Below are 23,208 nucleotides of genomic sequence, written 5' to 3' on the forward strand. Positions count from 1 at the left end.
ACCAGGTGACAGTCCCAGCACTTCTTTTCTTCTCTCCCAGATGGAATCACAAGCTCACTCCCTCCACCTTGTTCCCAGCCACAACAGCCAAACTCCCATGGCAGAACTCATTTGGCAGTGTGCTGCAAAAGGAATCTAAATGCATCTCTTAATCCGAGCAACAGGAGAAAACTGCAATATGCAAACTGTTTTAATGCAGCAGCTTACTTACTTTTCTCTCTTACCCTTTATTATAAGCAGGTCTCCCCAGGACACTACTGTTCTTTTTCCCCCTTTAAAATTCCTCGTTCCACTTCCCTGCCTTGAATACACACCTCACCCATCCCAAAAACCAGTTTGTAATCCAAACTGGTTGTAATCGCAACACTGACAAATGCACTACCGTGAAGTGAAAGGCATTGCTCACTGAGAGCTGCAAAACAAAAACCTGGAGTTACTTCTTGCATACATGCTGCTTGGATTACTGCTTCACTTAACCTCTCATAGCCATTCAACAAATACTCCAGAGCAAACAAAATATACTGAACCTATAAAACCCCGCTGGCAAGTCCCACATCCTTTACACCCAACAGCGCAGAAGCAGAATTATTTTATACTTGGTTACTGTTGCTTGGTTGATGACTAACTCCCATCTCTATCAAGCAATTACATGTTCAGAACCAGGCTCATTTGATTTATGATCAGCTTGTTTCCACAAATTTCAGTTTTCTTATGATAGCAACTTACACATCGCCTTTGATTCTTACATGTACTTTGGACGTGGTGCTCCAATCCACACAAATGCTTATCTCTACTTTTTTAACCCCATCCATGCAGACTGCCTGCCAAAAGAAGTTGGAAGTTCAAGCCTTTGCCTTCCTCCCTTCTGACCTCACACTGATGGCTGTGATCAGCAAGTACTCATGCAAAGCTGATGCCCAGTTCATACCAATTTAAGCCAGACAGGGCCATAGTTGCAAGCAGCACTGCATCAGAACTTTATCAGAAAACAGGAGCCGGGTTGCTTTCTGAGAACAGTGTAAATTCACCTGACAGCAGGATCTTTTAAAAGATGAGGATCAGAAACTGAGGTGATGGTGCTTCATGCATCTACAATAATTCTTCAAAAAAATCCTTCCAAAATCTTGAAGGAAGGGGGAGGGGGAAGGTTGATAAAACCCCTTGCTGATAAATTAGCAGCTGAACGAAAGATTTCAATTCGTGAAATTTCCACTTCTGCTAAAATAAGGGAGAGTGTGAGGAAATTAATATGGACAGTTTTCTTCAACCTGACCTTTTAAGGCAATCCAGATCAACCTCTGTAAAAGATACTGAAAACACAGCCAAAAGATTACTGTATAAGGCAGCACTTGCTTACTGAGAAAGTCTGCATATGCAAGGGTTTAGGTAAGAAATGTTTTCCCAGGAGAGGTCCTGCTTCAGGATTATGATTCCAGGAAGCAGTCACTCTGATGCTATAAAGTGTACAAATTATTAGTGAGCAAGATGAAAAATACCTAAATGATCTGCTGTAAGAGCATCACAAACCAGCCAAAACAACAACAAAAAACTCCCCCATAGATTTCTTAGTATTTCTTGATCAGGCATGAAATGAGCTCAGCTATGTTACAACACAAAAGGCTCTCTCAATGTCAGAAGTTAAAAGTGCAGGAAATTTTCAAAATGATCCACGTTTTTGTTGGAATATGCAGGACTCAAACCATATTCAAAGTCTTGTCAATAGCTCTTCTTTCTTTTCATAGCAGTGTCAACAAAAAGTTAATTATTTAGGAGAAACATAAGAGAATATATATAGCTTTAAAAAAAAAGCTGAGATAAGCAGGGGGAGACTTGGAAGTCTATGGAGAAATAGATGATATCTTTACTTATTCAAGGAACTCATGTTTAGGCATTCCAGCTCTTCCTGTCATCATTTCTATTGGCCAAACTGTGAATAAACACGAGGAAAATATAATTAATCATACTGCTTGGAATTAAATTGTCCAAAATAAGTAGTGGCCCTAAGAATATGAAGATCCACCGTTTCTTGTGGCACATGGAATTCCTTGTAGGAGAAGCATCAGAGAACCAGAACCAGCTTTGCTTCTTCCCACACTGCCCATTTGTGAATTCTTTTCTGCTAATTGAGTGAAGCACTACAATCAGATTGACCTACTAGAATAGACTGTGGTTAAAAGAAGGCACTGGGCTGTGAGCTCAAAACATCTCCTTTCCAAAAAGGTTACAGGGACTCCTATGATGACCTAATGAAGGATTCTCCAAAGGGGAACAAGCAGGGAACAAAGCTGCTAACAAATACAGACTTTTCCAGGTCTTTAGATGGCCTCCAGTGATCCTCCCTGAAACGTCAGCTAGATCAGGAATGCCTAAAGAGGAAAACCACTTATGGTTTCACACACACACTTGTATAACTTGGTCACATACTGAATTCAAAATTACAACAGAATCCCCAGAATTATCTCTGTTTGTGGAGATTATTTAGTTTAACAGCGTAGGTCCAACGAACAGTTCCGCCAACAACTCTGTGGTTCAGAAAAACTAAAACTGATTACCAAAACCTAAAACAGATTGTTTGATTTAAAGTACTGCTACATAACAATGTTTAGAAAAACTGAAAATTTTCCACTGAAAGGGTGGTCAAGCATTGGAATGGGATGCCCAGGGAGGTGATGGAGTCACCTGAAAGTGTTCAAGAAATGACTTAATGTGGCATTTAGTGCTGTGGTTTAGTTGGCATGGTGGTGTTCAGTCAAAAGATGGACTTGATGATCTTGGAAGTCTTTTCCAATCCTAATGAATCTATGATTAGAAGTCAAGCAGAAATCTTTGACGAAGGGGAGGGGATTTGATGCTCAAAGTGTGCTATAAAGGCGCCATCTGTAAGACGAAGACCTTAACAACATGTGCAATTTGAGGAACAAAACAGGAAATGATGCTGTTAAAAAGAAGTACTTCTAACTACTAAAAAATTTAGCACTTACTTATTACAGAAACCCAGAGCCATGCTCAGAGTAAGCACAAGAGACAGGATTGTTTTCCACTCTTGGCACTACCATGCATTTACTGTCAAACCAGAAAACTGCTTTTTGATGTACCTGCCTACCCTTACAAAAACAATTTAATGCTCTTATTTCCTATGCAGTTAAAAGTGAGGCAGCTATTTCTATTCAACCAAAAGCCAGTCATCCACTGTGTGAAGCAGTGGACGAGGCTACTTCTGCCAAGACATCTGGTTTCTCTACCACAATGATCAATGAGAAAAGCACAGCCCTGGGAACAGTAACTGTTAATTAGTAGCTGTTGAGGAACAGTCATGGCAGGAGGAGGAAAAGAAGGCAACTGAGGGTCCTGCAAAACAGTACCTTATTTTTCAAATTTGTCAGAATTAGACTGACAGAATTAAATAAACCTTTCCAAACGGATACCGAAAGACCTGGCCATTAGGCTATTAAGTGCAGTTCATATTATTATCATATTATGCCACTCTTAAAATTTTTCAATAATGAAGCAAAGCAAAAGTTTCAAAATACTTCAGGAGTTTTTGCTTCTTTTGTAGCTTGATAAAGTTGTAGAGAAACAGAAAGAAACTCACAGACGAATGCTGGATCAACTTGTAATGGTAGAAAAATCACACAGACAGACACTGTATGAACTAGAGGAAGAGAAGAGGAAGCACAGCAAATACATGGAAAAAAGTGATGAGTTTACAAACTTGCTGGAACAAGAATGTGAAAGGTAAGGCTACCTGTTGCCACAATACTAAGAAGTATGTACAATTTAACATTACATCTAAGGATTTGTCTGCTTTCTTACCCTGCATCCACTAAAATTCAGAAATATTTGCGGAGTTATCTTTTGAGAGTTCAGCTGTGAAAACATGACTAATTACTTCTTAATAATAATAATGCCTACATCTCCATCAGCAGGTGAGGTAGGACAAACAGTTGGCAGATTCTTCAGCACTTTTGCAGGATGATGTGAATGTTACACCGTAGAGAAAACAGGGAGACATGCAAACGTATAAAGTTACAACCAACAGGGCAGGCACAGGTGAACCTTTCAGTGTGTTTTGGATGCTCATTATACACTTCAGCAGTATGTAAGTAATAGAAAAACAGAAATCAGGCATGCAGCCTCTGATGGCAGAAGAAAAAGACATGAGGATAAGCAGGTGTTTGTTAGACAGAGAGAGGAAGCAAAAGTAGAGGATAATTTACGGAAAGCTTTGATAATAAGGATGGCAAAGTTCTCGAATCAGGATTTGCATAAAACCCATAAATCCAACTTTATTATAAAGTGTAACCTAAAAGCATCACAGCTTGTTTAAGCACAGTCTGAAAATATCAATACCAACTGCCAGAAGAATTTAATAATTTAATGTAATTTACTGTCTTTAAAAAAGCAACTTTATACTGTGGTTTTTCTGAATCTGCAGTAAAACTGAACACATCCTAAGGAAAAAAATATCAAAGAACATTTCCTATTCCCTGGATAGCTAGTCCAGAAGATAGGAGAATATTGTCTCAGTTTCCTTTCACTTAGGAACAGATGGAAATGTTTGGGTGTGAGAACGTCAAGCCTATTCTAAACTCACATTATGCATAGATAATTCTTCCTTTGCTTCGCCTGCGTAACATCATGTTCTACGTATTTTGGCAGTGTTCGCACTCTGCACTGCACCTCTCTCCTGCACGTCTATCAAAGACAGCACATGTGCTTCCCACCCAGTACCCAGCCACGTTTAAGCCTTGAAACTACAGAGGTTGGGGAGAAAAACCCTTTGTTTCCCAGAAAAAAATGTACACAGAGGTAGGCAAGCACGAGCACACACAGAGGAGCACGTACTATGAACTGTTCTTAGGAAACATCATTGTATCAGGAACCAAAGCCTGAGATCAATGGAATTTCTCATCTCTGCTGCCTTTTTCTCAAAATCTGAGACACACATCTCTTAGAGACAGAGCTAAACAACTACAGTTGCTAGAAGTGACAAAACCTTACATCATATGCATGTGCTCACACTGTGTGAAAAACTGCACAGAAGACAAGACTAAGCATCAGAGTCGTTGCAATTATCTTTTTTTTTTTAAACAGGATAGACAAGGGATTAAAACTCTCTTCCCCACCCCTTCTCCATACCCCTCCCTCCCCCTTCCCCAAGAACACTATAAAACGTTTACCACTATCATCTGCAGCATTTAGTCTAGCTGCCTGGAAAATGGTGGGAAGAGGGAGGAATACTGAGGTGTCTAATGAGACCTTAGAGGATGTAATAACAGATTTCATATTAAGTCTCAATTTTCTTTTTTTTTTTTTTTTTTTTGGGGGGGGGGAAGAGAGGATGTATTTTATGTGGAAAAGCTTAAGGGGGTGTGATGTCACATGCTGAGCTAATTCCAAAATGTTTGCCAAGTAATGTCACCATCAAGATCTCCATGCAACTGCCTGCCATAACAAAAAAAGAAAACCAACAAAAAACCCCAGAACCAAAAAAACCACTCAGCAAGTTAAGGCACGGCTCTTTCTACATTAGCCTGCCTGACACAGTAAAGAGACCTTTACTTCCATTTCAAAAACCTTAGTCCAATTTGTATTTTCTCAGGATGTGAATTTTGCATTTGGATTAGGAACAAATAGAACTCTACCAAAAGTTTCACACATAAAGCAATGACAAATAAATCTTTGCTTACTCCCAATTCAATTAAAAAAAAAAAAAAAAAAAAAAAAAAAAAAAAAAAAAAAAAAAAAAAAAAAAAAAAAAAAAAAAAAAAAAAAAAAAAAAAAAAGGTAGAAAAGCAGAAAGTTAGTATTCCTCGGTGAACTTACTTTCTGTTTTCAGCCAGAAGCAATATTCTCTATTGGATGTGTGATGGATGTGTGATGGGTATATAGTATTCTTAACAGTAATTCAAAGCAAAATTCTGAACTTCAATTAGTCAAAAAAGTATCTTGCTTTTATCAGAGCAATGCTACAGTATACGCTAAAGATACCCTTCAAGAGTATAGAATGTATGCAAGCCAAAGATGGTACATGAATAATATGTGACTGTGTGATCAAAATGAAAAAATCATAGATGTTATGAGCACTGTTGCTGAAGTTCTGAAAACTACTGCTAATAGCAAGAATAAAGAAACTATTAGTCAGACCCAACTCCTACGTACTGTTCTGAATATATTAACAAATAGAAAGAAAGCATTTCGTCTTTCTTGTATATGGGCTCAGGAAGAACAGAACTGAAAAATTCTTAAATGTAAATTTTATTGAAGAATTTATCAGATGATCATGTTTTACATAAACTAGGTAACCCTCCACCCCTGAGGCCTTTCTGCTGCCTTACACCCTTCATCAAAGACATTTCTCATTTAAAGTTAATCTTCAGATTGTGCAAAATATTAAGAATCTTCCATGACTCAGTAAAAACTCTTCACCTTAAACACTTTGACTTTAAGACTCACTTTGACTTCCCAATAAGGCAACAAGACTCTCTGTCCTCAGCAATTGTACATTGTCTGGTTTGGGAGTTTAAGCTTTCGACAGGAGTAGTGACAGTTTTCAAGGTATGAGAACCAGATTAGCATTTAAGGTTAACCCTTTAGGCATTTTAAGCATCTTTCTTGTTGCCAGCCAAAACTAATCCTCCATAGTCTTGTTGCAGTTTCGAGATAGAGACTGGTCTTCAAACTGAACAGTGTCATTACTTACAAGAGACATTTACCAGTAAATAAGTGATTAAATCATCTATCATTATATTGATTCATCTTCAGTCATATGTACTTTTAATGCATGGAGACACTGACAAGAAAAGGTTCTGTGGGGAAAAGGAGACCAGTGGACAACACCTGGACAGGTCCTTCCTGCACTTCAACATGAATTATACTCTGTATGTGTGCAGGAACAGGCAGGATCAGGCAGGAACACCAAGACAAACCACCTGTGCATGGTAGTGGACCAGACAAAGTCAAACAGAGTCCAAAAGGGGAATATTTGTTGCATTGTTGGAGCCTAAAGGAATACAGCACTAAAGATCATAGAAACATAACAATAATAATAATAAAAAGCAAATCCAGAAGCTAGATACACAGACTATGAGGTGCACATAAAGAACTGTAGCAGAAAAGCCACTGACCTTGTTTAGAAGTGCTTGCATTTCATGGGGTTGGGGAGGATGGAGAGCAGGATTAAGGACTTGGAGGAAAACTTACTTTAGATTGTAATGCAGATTCCACTGTATCTTCCCTGAGGATGTACCCATTTGTTCAAAAATACTAATCCACATTCCATATTTTTGCAGCACAGTTAAATAATACAAGCTGCTGTTTTAAAAAATATTTTATAAGGGTAAAATATGAAACCAGAAGGTTCTCCAGATATGCATGTTTCTGTTTTGAAAACACATGGCATATGAATGCAAGTATTTACGTATTTACTGTACTCTCTATCCCACACCAAAATAAAGAAACAAAACAGCAAAATGTTTAGCACTTACACAGTAAGTGCTTTTCCACTGCAAATTTCAAGGAGTTTTAAATATTATGTAAGCACAGTTATTCTCCATTTTCTAATTAAGAAAAGAAAATGAAGGTATGATGCAAATAAATCAACCATAAATACCTGGGTGAAAGGAAGAAATGTTCCAATGTACAGGTATGTTCCATCTTCAAACTTTCTATACACTATATAGACTCAGCTATACAAGGAGTAAAGCTTTATTATGAAGATACATGGGTTAAATAAATGAATGTTACTCAACTGGACAGGGAAAAATACCAGTTTGCTAATAAGCAATGTAAATAGATTTTTAAAGGCAGTTATGATAAATGTTGCTCTCAGAGTTCAAATATTAGCACAAAACTCTGCAGGTTGGTATAGAAGCAATTATTAAGATCTTAAGTTTAAGGATCATCTACCAATATGAGGGTCCTTTTCTATAGGACCATAAGTTTTTGTTTTAGCTCTGAATTTACACTCACAAAGGTCATATAGAGAACCTAGTCCAAAGAAGAAGAATATACAATTGTTTACATACAAGAAAATCCTAACATTTCCTAAATGCAAACTTATGCCCTATGCTTTAAGCAAGTGAAAAAACCCTAAGCCAGTCAGGTCACTATTCCACTTGATCAGACTAAAGATGACAGAACACAGATGTGTTCTTAACACATCAAGTAAAGGGCCTTCTCAGCGTTAAGATAAAAGTAATAACTATACCCATCTGAGGGCTCAACAAGCACAAAAAAATGAAACCTAATCTGCAGAAGTCTCACACCTGTAGTCTTTCTCATCTAACAAAACACCACAAAACACTGTGCTCTTTGCTCCAATGTTGCTGCCACCCTCAAGGTCAGTCAGTTAATGTGACAACCTGTTGAGTGATACAGGTTGGAAGTGATCTCTGGAGACCTGCAGCACAACCTGCTGAGTACAGGGCTAACTTCACAGTCAGATCAGGTTGCTCAGATTCTTGTCCAGCTGACTATTGAAGATTACCAAGGGTCAGTGATTCTGCTGGCTGCCTGGGGTCCTTATGCAGTCTTAGGCATCTTCATCAAAAGACCTTTTCCCTTCGTTTCATTGTAGGCATCTTTCTGGTCTGGCTTCTGTGGAATGTTTAACCAAAACCACTCTCAATAAGAGCTTAATAGTTTCTCTTCTGGCAAGGCTCTGAACCTAATCCATCTTCACTGTCTCTGATCTGTCAGCTGTCTTGGATACAAATGAGCTTTTAGTACTTCCTTGCCATCTTGCCCACACAGAGTTTCTGTGACTCCAGCTGGACACATTTCTCTGGGTGTTTCAGTGTACTCTGAATTGGAAACTTGGCCTTGTCCACCTCTGCTCTGTTCATAGCACTTCATAGGTCTTATTCTTCAGGGCTTTTCTTTGTCCATTCACTCTCTGTGCTTTTCCTCACAGAAACTCAAAGCCAGCCATCATCTCTATGATGATGACAAGAGCCTACTTCAACTACCACCAAAACAACCAATCTCACCATGTGAGCAACCTGTCATCATCCCCAACTCCATGAGACAAGAAGGGAACTCAGTCTTTTAACTCTCTGCCCTTGGCTTTATCCTTACAGTTCTAATACCTCCATTCTAAAACTGGGCTAACAAAGACATACCACTTGTCACTCAGCCTGTTGTACCTAGGCACATTTTTACCTGAGTCTTTCTAGATTTAAGTCTCACAAATTTTTCTTCATAGCGCCTCCAATAAAAATAAATATTAAAAAAAACAAACAAACAAATCAAAAGAACAAACAAAAAATCCTCACACACAAATAAACCAAACATATCTTTTTGTACTTCCAAATAACTAAATCCTTTTCCAGGCCCTCACTTCAACTTTTTTATCATTTCCACATCAGCTGTTTCAGTGTTCTATGTATCTTCACTGAATGAACACTCAGTACTGCATTAAGGCCATGTATTTCTTCTTCTGTACCCTCACGGTACATTCTTACCCTCTAAGGAAATGTTATTACATGGACTAAACATCACACTAAAACTGTACCAAAATCAAATCATATTATAACACTGCTTGGGTATTGAGTAAGTAAGAAAAGAGATTTCATGAAACTGAGAACTCTAGGTAAAGTGGTTTGGGGGTTTTTTTCAAGTGTCAGATAAAAGTAATTGCTACACACACAGTAGGTCAAGTGAGCAGTGCTTAAAAGTTGGGACAGGACATCAAGGAGAGGAGCAATCTTAGCTAAAAGGTGAAGTGTGTTAGTATGCTGCCAATGTAACATGGCTATACTTTAATTCAAACACATTTACACAGTGGAATAACAATATATTGCAGCTCTGGAAAATTCAGTATTCTGTAAGAGTGGGTATAATTAATATTTGCTATTTTTCTTAATGAAGCCAATTAAATATAAGAAGCAGGACCTTATCTCTATAGAAAGCTGCAGTAAAAATAAACACTGTCGACTTATTTATTCTACATGTGTTACCAGCGGTTTTTAATTTCATGCACACTGAACTATTGTTGTAGATTGCATTGTACTCAAATGCAATCATTTCCTTTTAGCTTTCTGGCAATGAGTTATATGTATTACATATGCCAGAGACTATGTCTTGCAAGCTGTGAAATGGATGCCAGATCTCTGTACATTTGACCTTTTTCACGGGTATCTAGTGTTCTGTAGGTGAATAAGAAAGACCCACCACAAGCAAAATATTAGCATTCTTACTCTACATTACACTCCAATGGGACAGCCTCCCTAATAACACCACTGAGGCACGAAGACAGACTCAAGGAAGTGATGTACACAGATTAATTACCTCATGCTCGTATGTGAAAAACTATGTACTGTTGCACTACATAACTTTCAACAGATGTTGTGAAATCAAATCCTTGTCAAAATTCAAGGATTCAAAGATTCTTACAACAGGCTCTGTGCACAGTGGAAGACAAAAAGAATTTATCCTAGAGCAAATAAATAGAATTTAAGGTTAAGACCCTAAAACTGTTAAACAAGGCCACATTCTCTTTTTCCAATACTAAAATTAAGAAAAAATAGAAATAGAAACAGGGCTTTCAACTCAGTGTTAACGTAACTGAGAAATTCTCTAGATCTATGGTGCAATTCTAAATTATTCCACCTACTGTAATCAGCACACAGGTGCAAGATCTAGATGATAACCATTTCTCATGCAACTCCACTGACACTGGTGGAATGACACAGAAGTAAGACTCATATTTAGTTGCTTGGTTTTTTTTTAATTCTGAGCACATAACATTATTCACTGCTTCAGGCACACTGTAACAATTACCAGCCAATACTATCACTGCACACTTTGAGGATGGGGAAGACACAACAAATAAACTTAGTTAAAAGATGTTCTCCTACACTGCTGCCCTCATGAGTGGGGAAAGAGCTGCTCATTGCCATATGCCCTCCCTGCAAAAGGACACAAGTTCTCCTGAAAGGGACAATTGTGGAGAGCCACCCTGGTGATAGTTCTGGTCAGCAGTTTTAACCCCAGTGTCAGAGCTCAAAGCGAAAGATGATCTTGCTAAGCTGGCAGGTCTTAGAATATTTATGGCTCTCGTAAATCAACACCTAACCAGTGACCAGCATGAAGCACTGGCCAAATATGCTCATGGTGTGGCACTGCCCTCAGTAATGGGGCCCTCGCTCTAGTCACCAATTTACATTTCCAAATAAGACTGAGTGCACCACTCCATGTGTGGCACAGCAAAACGAGTCTAATCATAAGCAACAATAGAGGCAGATGACTGTAGCAAGACCTGTGACCAAAAAAAGACACTGTGCACTTCTGATTCATTGCAGGGTGGGGCTGTGAGAGAATGAGAAATTGGCATAGGATTTCATAACTGGAGTTTGAAAACACACAACATCAGACAGACAGAAAAATCTATAAATCGTTCTCTAAGATAGAAAATTGGACACTACCATAATTTTCCAGGACAAACCATTGCTATGGGAAAAGTTGTACTTCTGTCTGAATGTGGAGGAGCAGAAATCTCAATGAAAATCTTTCTCGTGGCAGAAAAATTTAAGTGACTTGCATGTGCTATAATTAGTTTTGTATCTTAAGAAGAGGCAAGAGAAAAATGGCCATGAGAATGAAGGTCACACATCACTTACCAAGACCTGAGATCTAAACTCAACCAAGTTTCCCATGGCATGCTGTGAGTTTCAGTGCACTTATGCCCAGCTAGAAAATCTCTGAGCATTATATACACATACAAAAGAACTTTAAAAAAAAAGTCACAGCCTCAGTCTCCACGCCGAGACAGTCATTTTGAACAGAGAATAAATAAGAAAAATCAGGAACACTAAATCTGTTGAGAACAGAGATTACTCGAAAAAATTGTTAAAAATTAAATCAATAAATCTTCTTACATGACCATTTTGATTTTCATGGAGGTACATTATATTGTTTCTTGAGTCTGAAATGCATATTGTACAGCCTTTCAGGAAAACACCACACATTTGGATAAAGTAACACAGTCTGTTTAGTGCCTGAAGACCAAGAGTGTGAACACACTGAAAAAGTAAGTTCAATACTTGAACCTTTCTGCTAAGAATATTGGAAAAACCCCACAGAATATGTAGAAATTCAGAAATTAATTATATGTTCAAGAAGGACATATGAACTTCCAGTTTTAAAATTTGTGCTTCAGACCCCTATGGGGGGTGGGAGGGAGGGCAGGTCAGGTGGGTGGCTCAGAGTAGCAAATGGGAGTAGTCAGAAGAAAAACCATTAGGCCTTCTATTCTCTCCCTTGGCAACAGAGGGTTGTTCTCCAAACACGCTGTTGACCATTTTCCTTCTTATTTCAAATGTCCAAAATGCGCAAAGGTCTCAATCCCTGAAGAAATGTCCTATAAAAGTTGCATGGTCATAAATAAAATTATACTTTTTTATCCGTCCAATAAGTTATTCTCTTTAACAGCTCAATACAGTACTTCTTTTCTCTATTGAAAGATAACTACATACTTGGCTAAGGCTGAAAAAGAACCCATTCTGGTCACAGGCAGACCCAGCTGAGATCCACAGCAGCTAAAACTCTAAGAAGAGAGTTTGAATGGGCTGCAGCAAGGTCTGTTGCTTCAGGACAATTCTGAAGGGAGAACTGCCTACTCCCCTTCCGCGGTAGGTCCCAACTGCACAGCCCTTGGGATAAAAAACCCAACACAATGGCCCCCGTGAGGCATGATTTGAAGGAACTCCAAAGACTGAGCAGCAGAGAATTAATCAGTCCCTTCACACTCCCACAGAAAAGTTTATGCTGTGAAACATGACCAGTAAAAGCTAGACCTTGCACACGCTGCCAACAGAAGGCTCCAGCACGAACGACTCTCAAACCATAACTTGATCATCAACCACATTAGTTTACAAGCAGATAAAAACCCAAACCCAACAGTTGTGACCGAAAGAGGACACAGGAAATTTTAATTTCCTATTTTGGAAGGAGGCAATAAAAGTGCCAAAGGGACAATAACACTGCAACTACCCAGACAGCTAACTGATTTATGTCGGCCCGGTTTGGCATCAGTTACCTTCTCCCAGACTCTCTACCTTTGCCAAGAGTGTTGGAGAAGAGAAACTCACTGAATCCAGAAACATGTTTGCTTTCAAATATGTACGTAAGCTTGACGAGATGTACCTTGCACAGGTCTGCTCTCATTCTCTGCCCAAGACACTTCAAGTAGCCTCAGCAGAGAGAGCATCCAAGTTATGGCACTGCAAAAGAGTGTCACTAAAACTGCTCTTTGCCTTATTTACTTCCTCGCCAACGCCTTTCCAGTCACACATTTTGCTTGAAATTACAAGAGCTGATTAAAAACCTGCAGCTTAAAACAGAGCTCTTGACTTTTAAAAGCCATCAAACTCTTGTCTTCTATATGCTACTGGGAAATTCCTTTGCCTCAGCACTTTGATTCACAGCACCTTCAAATCACTGGGGAAAGACACATATCCCACAAACATTATCAGGGTATAAACCCCTGTTTTTCTTGAACTGTCCTTCCATTTCAGTTATCATCTCACTCGCACTTCCTTGCACACCACACTACCCTCCCTCCTCACAGCCTGAACAAAACCAGACAATTTTGTGGAAAAGGAAATAAGACCGAGCAGAAATGGAGATCATACACCCTCCTCTCCCTTCAGTTTGATTTGTGTGCTAAAAATGTCAGGGTTATCAGGAAATTCTTAGCACCTTATTCTGACGTACAAAGTTATGACTATGAAGATGACTTTCAGGAATGTTCATATCCTACAATTTGCATTTAAGTCATCAGGAAATTGGGACATCGTTTATTAAATGTTTAGACAATATTTCACATTTCTCATTTCAAAACTTCATCTTACATCCAACTGAGGAACTGAGAAGCAAGACTCACTCACTGAAATCCTAAAATTCTCCCTTTTTTTCAATAGTCTTGCCAGCTAAACTCTGGATGTCCTTGTATTCCGTCAGACAGGAGAATGAGTCAGACTGTCCCTAACTGGCTTTCTAAAAGGGAAATTGAGAAGTTTGAGGACATATTTGGATAAACACACTCACTGGATAAAGTTACTTAACTTTTTATATCTCTAAGTTTCTTCAAAATCCTTATAGCCCAGATTTAAACACAGCCAATAAAAACTATAGGTTATAAATAAACTTAATGAAAACCACTGCATTAAAACTCAAAGGACCTTGTAAACATGCTTATCAAAGCTTCACCACTGTAATACAGCACCACATCCATAAATCCACGTTATAAATTGCTAGCCATCCAGAACTCTTATTGAAATATCAGACCTATATAGATCATCTTTGGTTCAGAACCCATTTTTCTCAGGGTCTCCAAACACAATTTAACAGCCAACACTGTGGCTCTGATTGAAGAAGCAATGAACAAACTCTGAGCTTATACAGTTCAACCCTCCTGAACAGACAGCGAAAACTACTGTTATCACCTGTGTGTGCTTTAGGTCTCCCTGAGTGTAGTATTTGGCCTAGAAATAAAGGATTATCCAGATATACAGTACTAAACCTATAGAGGGGCATAAATACTGAGCTGATTTACCTTCCTAATCTCTGAGTGCACCAAGGGGTAAGGTAGTTTATAATACCATCTTGGAATGCATCATTTCTTGCAATTGCAGATATTAAACAGCATGGAGTTTCATCAAAGGAATGCACCTTACAGACTCAAGATCATGATCTCTATGAATTCCCGCCTTCTTTAGCTCTGTATTAATTGCACATGCAAAGTAAGAAAAGCAGGCATCCCATTGTAAAGAAAGAAAAGAAGGCATTCCAAACGGAGCTTTTACTAGATTGATAAAATACATTTTTATATGATTATCTATGAGCCTGTTTTCCATGGGTGCTTATAGGAATTATCAAATTTTAAGAAGAGTCTGGTCTAAATTTCTTGTCTGTAACCAATCTTAAAGTTAAGCTAATTTCATACAGTATCAGGTTTCACTGCCAGCATTTCATTAAAATGTGTAGTTTAACACTTACATATGCAAAGATCTGAGTCTCAAAACAAGTATACACAAACTTACCCTTGGGTATTCTGATTAATAAACGAAAAGATAGTTGGTTTTATGATATCCAGTAGATACCCACTTCCTGGAGAAAAGTGAGAAGGAGCTCTTCATGATAAAATCAGTAACATATAAAAGAATTTGCAAAGTGCTCGAAGAAAAAAAAAAAAGCTTTTTAGCCACCTGACAACAAGACTGGCTCCATGGCTACATCTTTAAATTAAATTCTAGTACCAAAGCACAGGTTAAAGCAGTACAGCTGTATTTCAGAGAGTAGTTGAGAAAGTGATGCAGGAAGAAAGAGTTCAGTTTTATTAGACTATAGAAAGACTTCTGGAATAGGATGCACAAACTTTACCTAAAATAAAAACAAAAATAGGCTGCTGATATTTAGGCTTAAAATTCAAAAGATGACTGTTTAAACTTAGCAGAAAGTTGGCAGGTACAAATGCATGCACAGTTCAGGATGACACATCAACTAGGAATGAAATCATTATAACTGTATTCTTGGAAATAAAGCATTTAAGTAGCTAATGAAGTTTGACAGGAAGTAGCAAAGCTCTTTCAAATCAGAGAGCATTTCAAACTAGCAGAATTAAGAATTAAAAAAATCAAACCAAACCAAACAAACCCCAAACAAATACAAACAAAACCCACAACAAATCAAACCAAACAAACAAAAACCCAAAACCAACCAAAAAACCAACTACAAACCAAACAGCCAAAGAACAAGGGTGCAAGGACTCCCATTCAGTTCCAAGTTCCAGAATCCAACATAAAAATTAATCTGTCCAGCTGTAACTGTAGACATGGATAGAATACAATTCTATGCTTCTAAAGTATGTGAGAAGAAAACATTCAGAGGAATACATTATACTATTGATACAGTATTTAAAATAAATTAGAGAACACATGCTGATGTAGGAGCTGTACAGCTGTTATAAAGGAAAAAAAAGGAAAGCAGAAAAGTGGAGTGAAACAAGATAAATGCATGTAACTGTGTAAAAGCATATCCAGACTTTCTGTAAGTTCAAGTACATATATAACCAGATAATCATATAAAGGCTAGACTACTGACCGTCAATCCAAAATAACGAAAGGGCAGGAATCAGAATCTGGACATTCTTCTCCTCTGAACACTAAGGTATAAACTTGATTTGGTTCATTTGTCACAACCTCAGTTCTTTTTCATTTGTATTCTTTCCTGACTGACAGCATCAGATTCCAATATTTTGGAAGCCGAGGAGGTTTTCACATTAGACTATGGAGAAAGAGTCTGTGAAGCCACCTGAAACTAATAGAAAAAGCTTTAAATCAAATTTGCAGAACACAAACCAACAAGCTTATTAGCACTTTACTAGGATTAAATGGTATTTAAGTATTCTAAAAGAACTTGCATGAGAACCTGATGAACTATGAACAGATGGGTAATTCCTCCCATTAAGCAGAAAGGGAAATGGGAGGCAGCACTACTTTTTAACAAGAGAAGAAACTACAGTAATGAAGAGAACTGGCATATATCTGGCAAACACAAGAAACTCCAGCCAGCTGAGAGGCAAGCAGAATCATGTGCCAAGCCTGCTCTCCTTCCCCACCTGTCCTTAAGTGACACTTTGCTGTTCTATCCTGCTAATTCTGGTATCTGAACTGAGGCAAGACTGAGCTTAGAGCAGTTCACGTACTCTCTCCCAGTAGGGATGTTTTTCATGCACTTGGATGTGCATAAAAAAATACCCTGAAAGGTCTGACTATTTGCTTACAGTTGTTTGAAATAGGTATTAACCAAGCCCAGTTTTTAATCGAGTTTCTTGGGCTGTGCACCTACCCATCATCATCCCATTTTCTCATCCCTAAACTAATTTCAGCTAAAATGCAAGAAAGAAACAAAGACTTCTAAATTATGAAATGTCTACAGGGCTCCTGAAAACAGGTATCTTTTAGTGTTCAGGTATCTTTTAGGAGTTTAATTTGACCCCAATAAGAGGACATTGCAGAAAAACTTGGTATTCATCTTAACAGGGTGGAAAGCCTAGTACCTTACACATTATTGGAAAATAAAAAAATCCAGTCATGGAATAAACTTCCATAACTTGTTTTGTTTCACTACTACACAAACAGCTTTTTTCCACAGCAAAAAAATGCTGGTTTTACATATCTTACAGAAAACAGCTATCCATCCTTACTGCAGGCAAATTAAGAAGCAATATCAGAAGTTTGATTTGCCATTGCAAAAGCTGAATATTTAGATAGCTGCAGAACATCACAACCTTCACTTTTTCCTTTTCTTTCTAAAAATCCAAGAATGAGATCATAGGAACCCATGCATAAGTCTCTTGAAAATATCTGCAATGAAATATTTAGTAAAATTTTAAAGAAATAAGTACTAGCATGTGGGGGTCATAGTTTTCAAAAGAGCTTAGGCATCCAGCCTTCATACTCGAAAGAGAACCACAGCCAGACTTCCCAATGGATTGAGGCATGCAGCAGTTCATAAAAATAATGGGGAGAGGAATAAAGATGCTGAGCTCATGGGAACAGTTAGGCTTTTAAAAATTATTCCTAATAGAGCCAAGCTCTCCTACCTCCAAGAAGAAAGGGAGAGGCTGTTTGTTTTTAAAAGAAAAATACTAAAAATATCTTCAATTACATTAATCTTAAAAAATGCTGGAGGGAACATACTGCAAGACCTCTTCAACTGAATCCAAACAAATAAAAAAACAATTACGCAAAATGTATATAATGAATATGTAAGACACTGAAATATCTTCAAGAATTAGGACATAGGAACACTTGCCTCCTAATACAAGATGACACTGAGACCAGGAATGCAGAAAAAAACTATAGTGAACCATTTGAACATCGCTTTTTTGTAGCATCCGGAGCTCTACCTCACTTCTTTAAGAAACTTCTACTCGGATTATCTTGTTTGTTCAGCTGTTATAATTATAACAGGAAAGAAAAAAGATGGTTATTTGCTGTGTAACATTTAGGAAGTCTTTCCTTATTTGACAAAAACTTCTCACTTTCCTCAAGAGTAAACCTGAAAGATGACACAACACTAAGTCATTACTGGTGTCAAGCCTTATTCACTGTCATTGCATTTAGAACAAATACATAAAACAAGAGAGTACACACAACTACATGCTAGAATTCATAAGCTCTTCATAAAGTATATTCTAAGCAGACATTCATATGCAAGTTCTGTGCACTGGTGTTTTTGTGGTTTTTTTAATAGATTTATTCTATTTTATCCATCTGTGCTCAGATAGGTCAGTCCTTAGTATTGAAATCATTCAGTTTAATTTCTTTTTCTGTTCTTATCATCAAGTCTATAAAGAGTACAGATTTTTGCAGTTATTATGGCAAAACATGTATTTTTGATTGCAGCCCAAAAAGAATCCTAACCTTCACTTTCCGTTCCGATAATGTTTCTGTGTCTCCACTCTTACATGAGGTATCCAGACAATCTTATAATGGCTGTATTACCTCACCTTTTAGTGAGCCTAACATGGAGGAAATTCTGTCTTCCCAGGGCTCATGTTCCCCTCTCTGCTTTCCACTGTAGCTGTAAATTATGTTTGGAAACAAAAGGTAAACTCTGTTCCATGTTTGACACTAAAGGTGTGATTCAGCTAATAGATGAAGATATCTAAAGCAAGGGACTTTGCTCAGATGCCTCCATTTTGGAAGTGGCACCTGAGATCCCAGTGTTGTCCATGGGAATGTACTCATGACAGCTCCATTCAACTGACTGAAGACAGACATCTTCACATCGACCAAAATCCCACTCCAAAAGTGATGACTTGTAGATAACTCAGCTAAGTCCTTTCTGTAACCTCTCTTGGAACAGGCAATTTGAAGGATAGATCTGTACCAAGCTGTTTATTTACAACACACTTGCAGCACAGTTTCTTGTACATCTCTCTCGTGTGCAGGTATTGACCACTGACTGACCCAGGTTATCTGTTTCACATCCACTGCATCTGCCCATTAAGGTTTCTTACCATTCTACTTCTGCCAACACAGTTAGACCTCACGTTTCAGTTCTTAAGGAAACACTCTTTTGGGAGAAAATTAATTCAGGAAATCGGAGGGGGGAAAAAAAGGCAAACAGCAAAATCACAGAAATATCTGAAAACTGCACATTTCATAGAAGTCCACTTATTTGCATTATTCACTCTGAGTTTGGAGCAAATGGAATGTTTTAAGCAGGTATGTGATGTGTGGTGGAATTTGTGTCAATCCTGACTGGGACAGATGTGCTAGTAAATGATAAAATGGTTAGGAAATTTGTGCTAAACCCACATGGTTTAAAAAAAAAAAAAGAAACGTGAGAAAGAAAAAAAGTTCTTTGATTACATCTGTCTTTTCTCATTATTCATTTTGGGATATCCCTATTTATCAGCAAAGAAAAGGAAAAATACATAGTGACATTTTCACGGGAAAGGGAAAAAAATACAACCACTATTTTAGACTCTAAACTGTTTGGCTAAGTTTAGAGTTACAAAATGTGTTTACATTAAGAACCTGAGCTTTGTTTGAATGTTTACTTTATAAAAGTTCTCAGCTGAGAAGCTTGCAGAGTGAACTGCATGATACTGTCAGTGTAAATTACAGGTTTTGTTTGTCACAGCCCTCTGCAATGAGGAGCTGGCCAAGAGCCAAACGAAAGTGCATAATTTAAAACACTCGATCAGTTATATTCTGAGACGTTTTGTTTAGTGTTTAATAAGCTCTCCAGGGATGGAGAAATTACTAAAGCACATTGTCTTGACGTGAGCTAAAACGGTCCTCTCTCGTCACCACATTTCTGGGAATCTGACATTAATGCATGAGATGAACATAGGTCCATATAAATACATACACACACATATATACACCCTCGTATTTTTGTACATGTGTATTGAGATATATTTTACTTCACTTTCACACATCTGATGTTCTTTGTTGAACTCCATCTTTCAGCTGAAATGTCCATTTTCAGTGAAATTTCCATACACATTTATGCATCCACTCGTCTACTCTCTCTGCACAATTTCTTGTTTCATATATTAAGAGAGGACACAATCAAATGCATCACACTCAATGCATCATGAATGGAGAGTGAAGGCAGTTCAGGAGCTGTTCTTCAGTTTACCTTACATTATGGAGACAGAGGGCCTCTATGAACATAAAAACACGGTAACTCCAAAATTAAAAGTACGTCAAGAAGCTTGTTGCTTTTATTGATGATGAGGTTATGACACTTTTACAAGAAATTTCTACTGCAAAAATTTAGGAAATTCTGCTGAGCCTGTTGATGCAAAACAGAGGCACTGAAATAGTTAACAGTTGTTTATGAGGATTCAGCAGCATGCATGAAAAAGAAGGGGAAATTATTATTTTGAAATTGAATGTATCTCTTATTAGAGATCAAAATAAGACACTATTAGAGAACAAATTATTCTGACCCTGCATACCTTATAGTTTACCTCCAACACTTTTGTTAGGCATCCTATGTCAAGAGTCCTGACCTTATGCTAGAATAAGTGTCCTAACAGTATATACAAGACCTTTTTATTCTCTACTTTCAAGTCACTGTGAAATAGTATTGGCTGTTGTTGGTACCCTAAATACAATTAAATCAATAAAAAAATTAAGCTAAGATATTTTGGATTCCTGGAAGGGAGCAAAGAGAACAGAATTTTGTAATACTTATTCCCAGAAGACAAGGAATCAATCAGAAATGTGAAATTCCTGACCTGGTGACCATAATCTCAAAAAGTGCATTTAGGTTTCAATTACTGTCATCTATTTACATTGCTGAAATATTTATTTCATTAGTGTATGAGTAGGCTATTTTTACACACTTTGATTTCTCCACACTAATTAGCTAACATCCTAGGAGTTTACATCTTTTAAAAACATACAAATATTCTGCTTAAAAGGAAATGGTATAAAATAGCATCAGAAGACATTCTAGACTTTAAAAACCAAATATTTACACCAGATCTCTACTCTACTCATGTTGCATCCTCCTCTTAGAATGTTTACAAACTTGAAATTGTAATTTGCAATAAAGCCCCCAAAGCATTAGATTTGTTGTCTCTTCAGTTTATTCAGAGAGCTCTGCAGAGTATGCAATTCTTAATCATCACTAGGCAAAATTTCAACATGCAAAATAATCTACCACAGCATCAGCAATACGGACAGGATGGGGAAGTAAACAAGTATACTGATTCCCAAGACCCAGGGAAGAAACTCATCCCAGTACAGCAAACCAACACAGCTTATATTTAAGCCTGAAAAAAACAATTCAAATGACAGTTGACAAAAGGATTTTAAGAGTTCTAAATTTTGAGGAAGCTCAAATCTGCCCATTCAGAAGTCACAGCTGAGAGAAATCCCATCTTCTCAGCATTAGAAAAGGCAACCGTGACAGTGACACCTAAATCAAAGTCAACTGTGACAGTGATACCTAAATCAAAGTCAACTAATGACTCTCCTCAAAATAGTTCATTCCCACTGCCATGTGACAGCACAGGTAAGACACACAGAAGGCAGGTGAGCATAACTAATCAAGACAATGTTTTTAGAATCAGCTAAATTGTTGATGATCATCCTTATAATATCTTCAGATATCTTCCCATGTCTGGTAAAAATATGCATCAAGTGAGCTAAGAGCAAGGTTTTGTTAAGGAAAGTAGGGAAAGATGCATGAAGAGATTGCTCTAGTTCAAATTCTGTGTGGCAAATTTAATGGGATTTCAGATCAGCAGCTTTGCATGTGAAGGACATAGCTACACTTCTGATCAATGCCCTACAACACTAGTGCTGAGAAGTCAAGTCTAGACCAGAATAAAAGGGTTTCTCTCAGTGCTTCTATGGCAAACCTGACAAACACAAGTTTAACACAAGACAAAGACAGTAATTTTGTCTGTACCACTGACAAATTTGGAGTTGAGTCTACAAACAAAGCAGTCTGCTGAAAACTGAACATCAGACAGAGACTGTAATTCAGGGAATGGGAAACAAGAGGTCCCTTCCCTGCCCCTCTGCTGAAAAGGTTGCCAGCATTCCTCAAGGAATAACCACTCATGCACGTGTGTTCCATGCCCAGCAAGCAGCCCACACATGTCCATTCGAAATCTGCCCTTCTATAAGATCACTGCCAGTCACGGCACACAAACATCTCGCTTAAAAAAGCTGTACAAACTACTTGGAGTTTCCCACAGCATGAAGATGTCGCACCTTGAGACTGCAGTTACATGGTGGTGCAGTACAGTGACCATACACTGACTTGCTCCCGACACTTGACACCGGGCAATAGTTTGTATGTTTTAACCAAGTTACTGAGGCAAAAAGCTCTACCTCAAACATTACAAGTCCCCACAGCATTTTATGCTGGTGTGATGGCCAATTCAAGGAAAAAACTCCCATCAGCTGAAGTGTTTATGATATAAAATGTAGTGATTTCCTTGGCCACTGCTTGTTCAGGAACTGAAACACAACCAGAACTCTATGAGCTGATTCATAATTAGGAAGCAGGGCCCCACAACAAGGATACAAGTCCTTGTCCCTTCTGACCTGCATCACTGTAGTCCAGACATCATTAGTCACAGGATTCTGCATGCATGGAAATCATTCCACCACTCAACTTACTTAAACAAAACAAAGCAGAAAAAAAACAACCCCCACCCAAACAAATTGTGGGACACCTGAACGCATTTACATTTAAGTAAAATAAAATGTGTAGAAGATACCAAATAGAATATTTTTTTATAATTTTCCTGAAACTTCTTTGAAAATGTCTCCTCTTTCCTTCAAAACAAGTGGTACACTAATAAATTTTGTTGTACAGGTTCCCCTCCTAAGCTAAAACGGAAGAAAAAAAACCCCCTAACTAACTCCACAGATTTCTACAATTTCCAGATGCCATTTCCTGGCTTTTTGTTAACACGGGTGACAACCAAAATAACATAAATAGGTTTCCTTTCAAAACATTCGTTTTCATTCCTTTTGCTGACAGTATTTGTGATGTCATTTACTCTGGTAAAGAAAGTAGCTCAGATTTCTCAGAGTTTTCAGAGTGTTACGTGTAAACTAAGAGTACTATGGAGGCTGTTTTGTTTTGTTTGTTTGTTTTTTAAACCTACAACTGGCTTTTAATCTATTTTTAGAAGTTTAACACTGCATACTTTCT

General features: G+C 37.8%; 2 protein-coding genes across 3 annotated transcripts in view; one reads left to right on the forward strand and one right to left on the reverse strand.

The window, feature by feature from the left end:
• Positions 1–23,208, reverse strand: part of CMSS1 (cms1 ribosomal small subunit homolog) — a 230,219-nt gene that overhangs the window by 154,212 nt on the left and 52,799 nt on the right. The window lies entirely within an intron of this gene.
• Positions 1–23,208, forward strand: part of FILIP1L (filamin A interacting protein 1 like) — a 191,428-nt gene that overhangs the window by 117,197 nt on the left and 51,023 nt on the right. For both annotated transcript variants that reach the window (XM_027904572.1, XM_027904573.1), the window contains one exon: positions 3,557–3,735. In XM_027904572.1, the coding sequence (XP_027760373.1) occupies positions 3,557–3,735 (179 nt within the window). The remainder of the gene's footprint in view (positions 1–3,556; positions 3,736–23,208) is intronic.

Source organism: Empidonax traillii, unplaced genomic scaffold (genome assembly GCF_003031625.1).
Source record: "Empidonax traillii isolate 1590-97213 ecotype Southwest subspecies unplaced genomic scaffold, ASM303162v1 scaffold1067:size500408, whole genome shotgun sequence".
Lineage (NCBI taxonomy): Eukaryota > Metazoa > Chordata > Aves > Passeriformes > Tyrannidae > Empidonax > Empidonax traillii.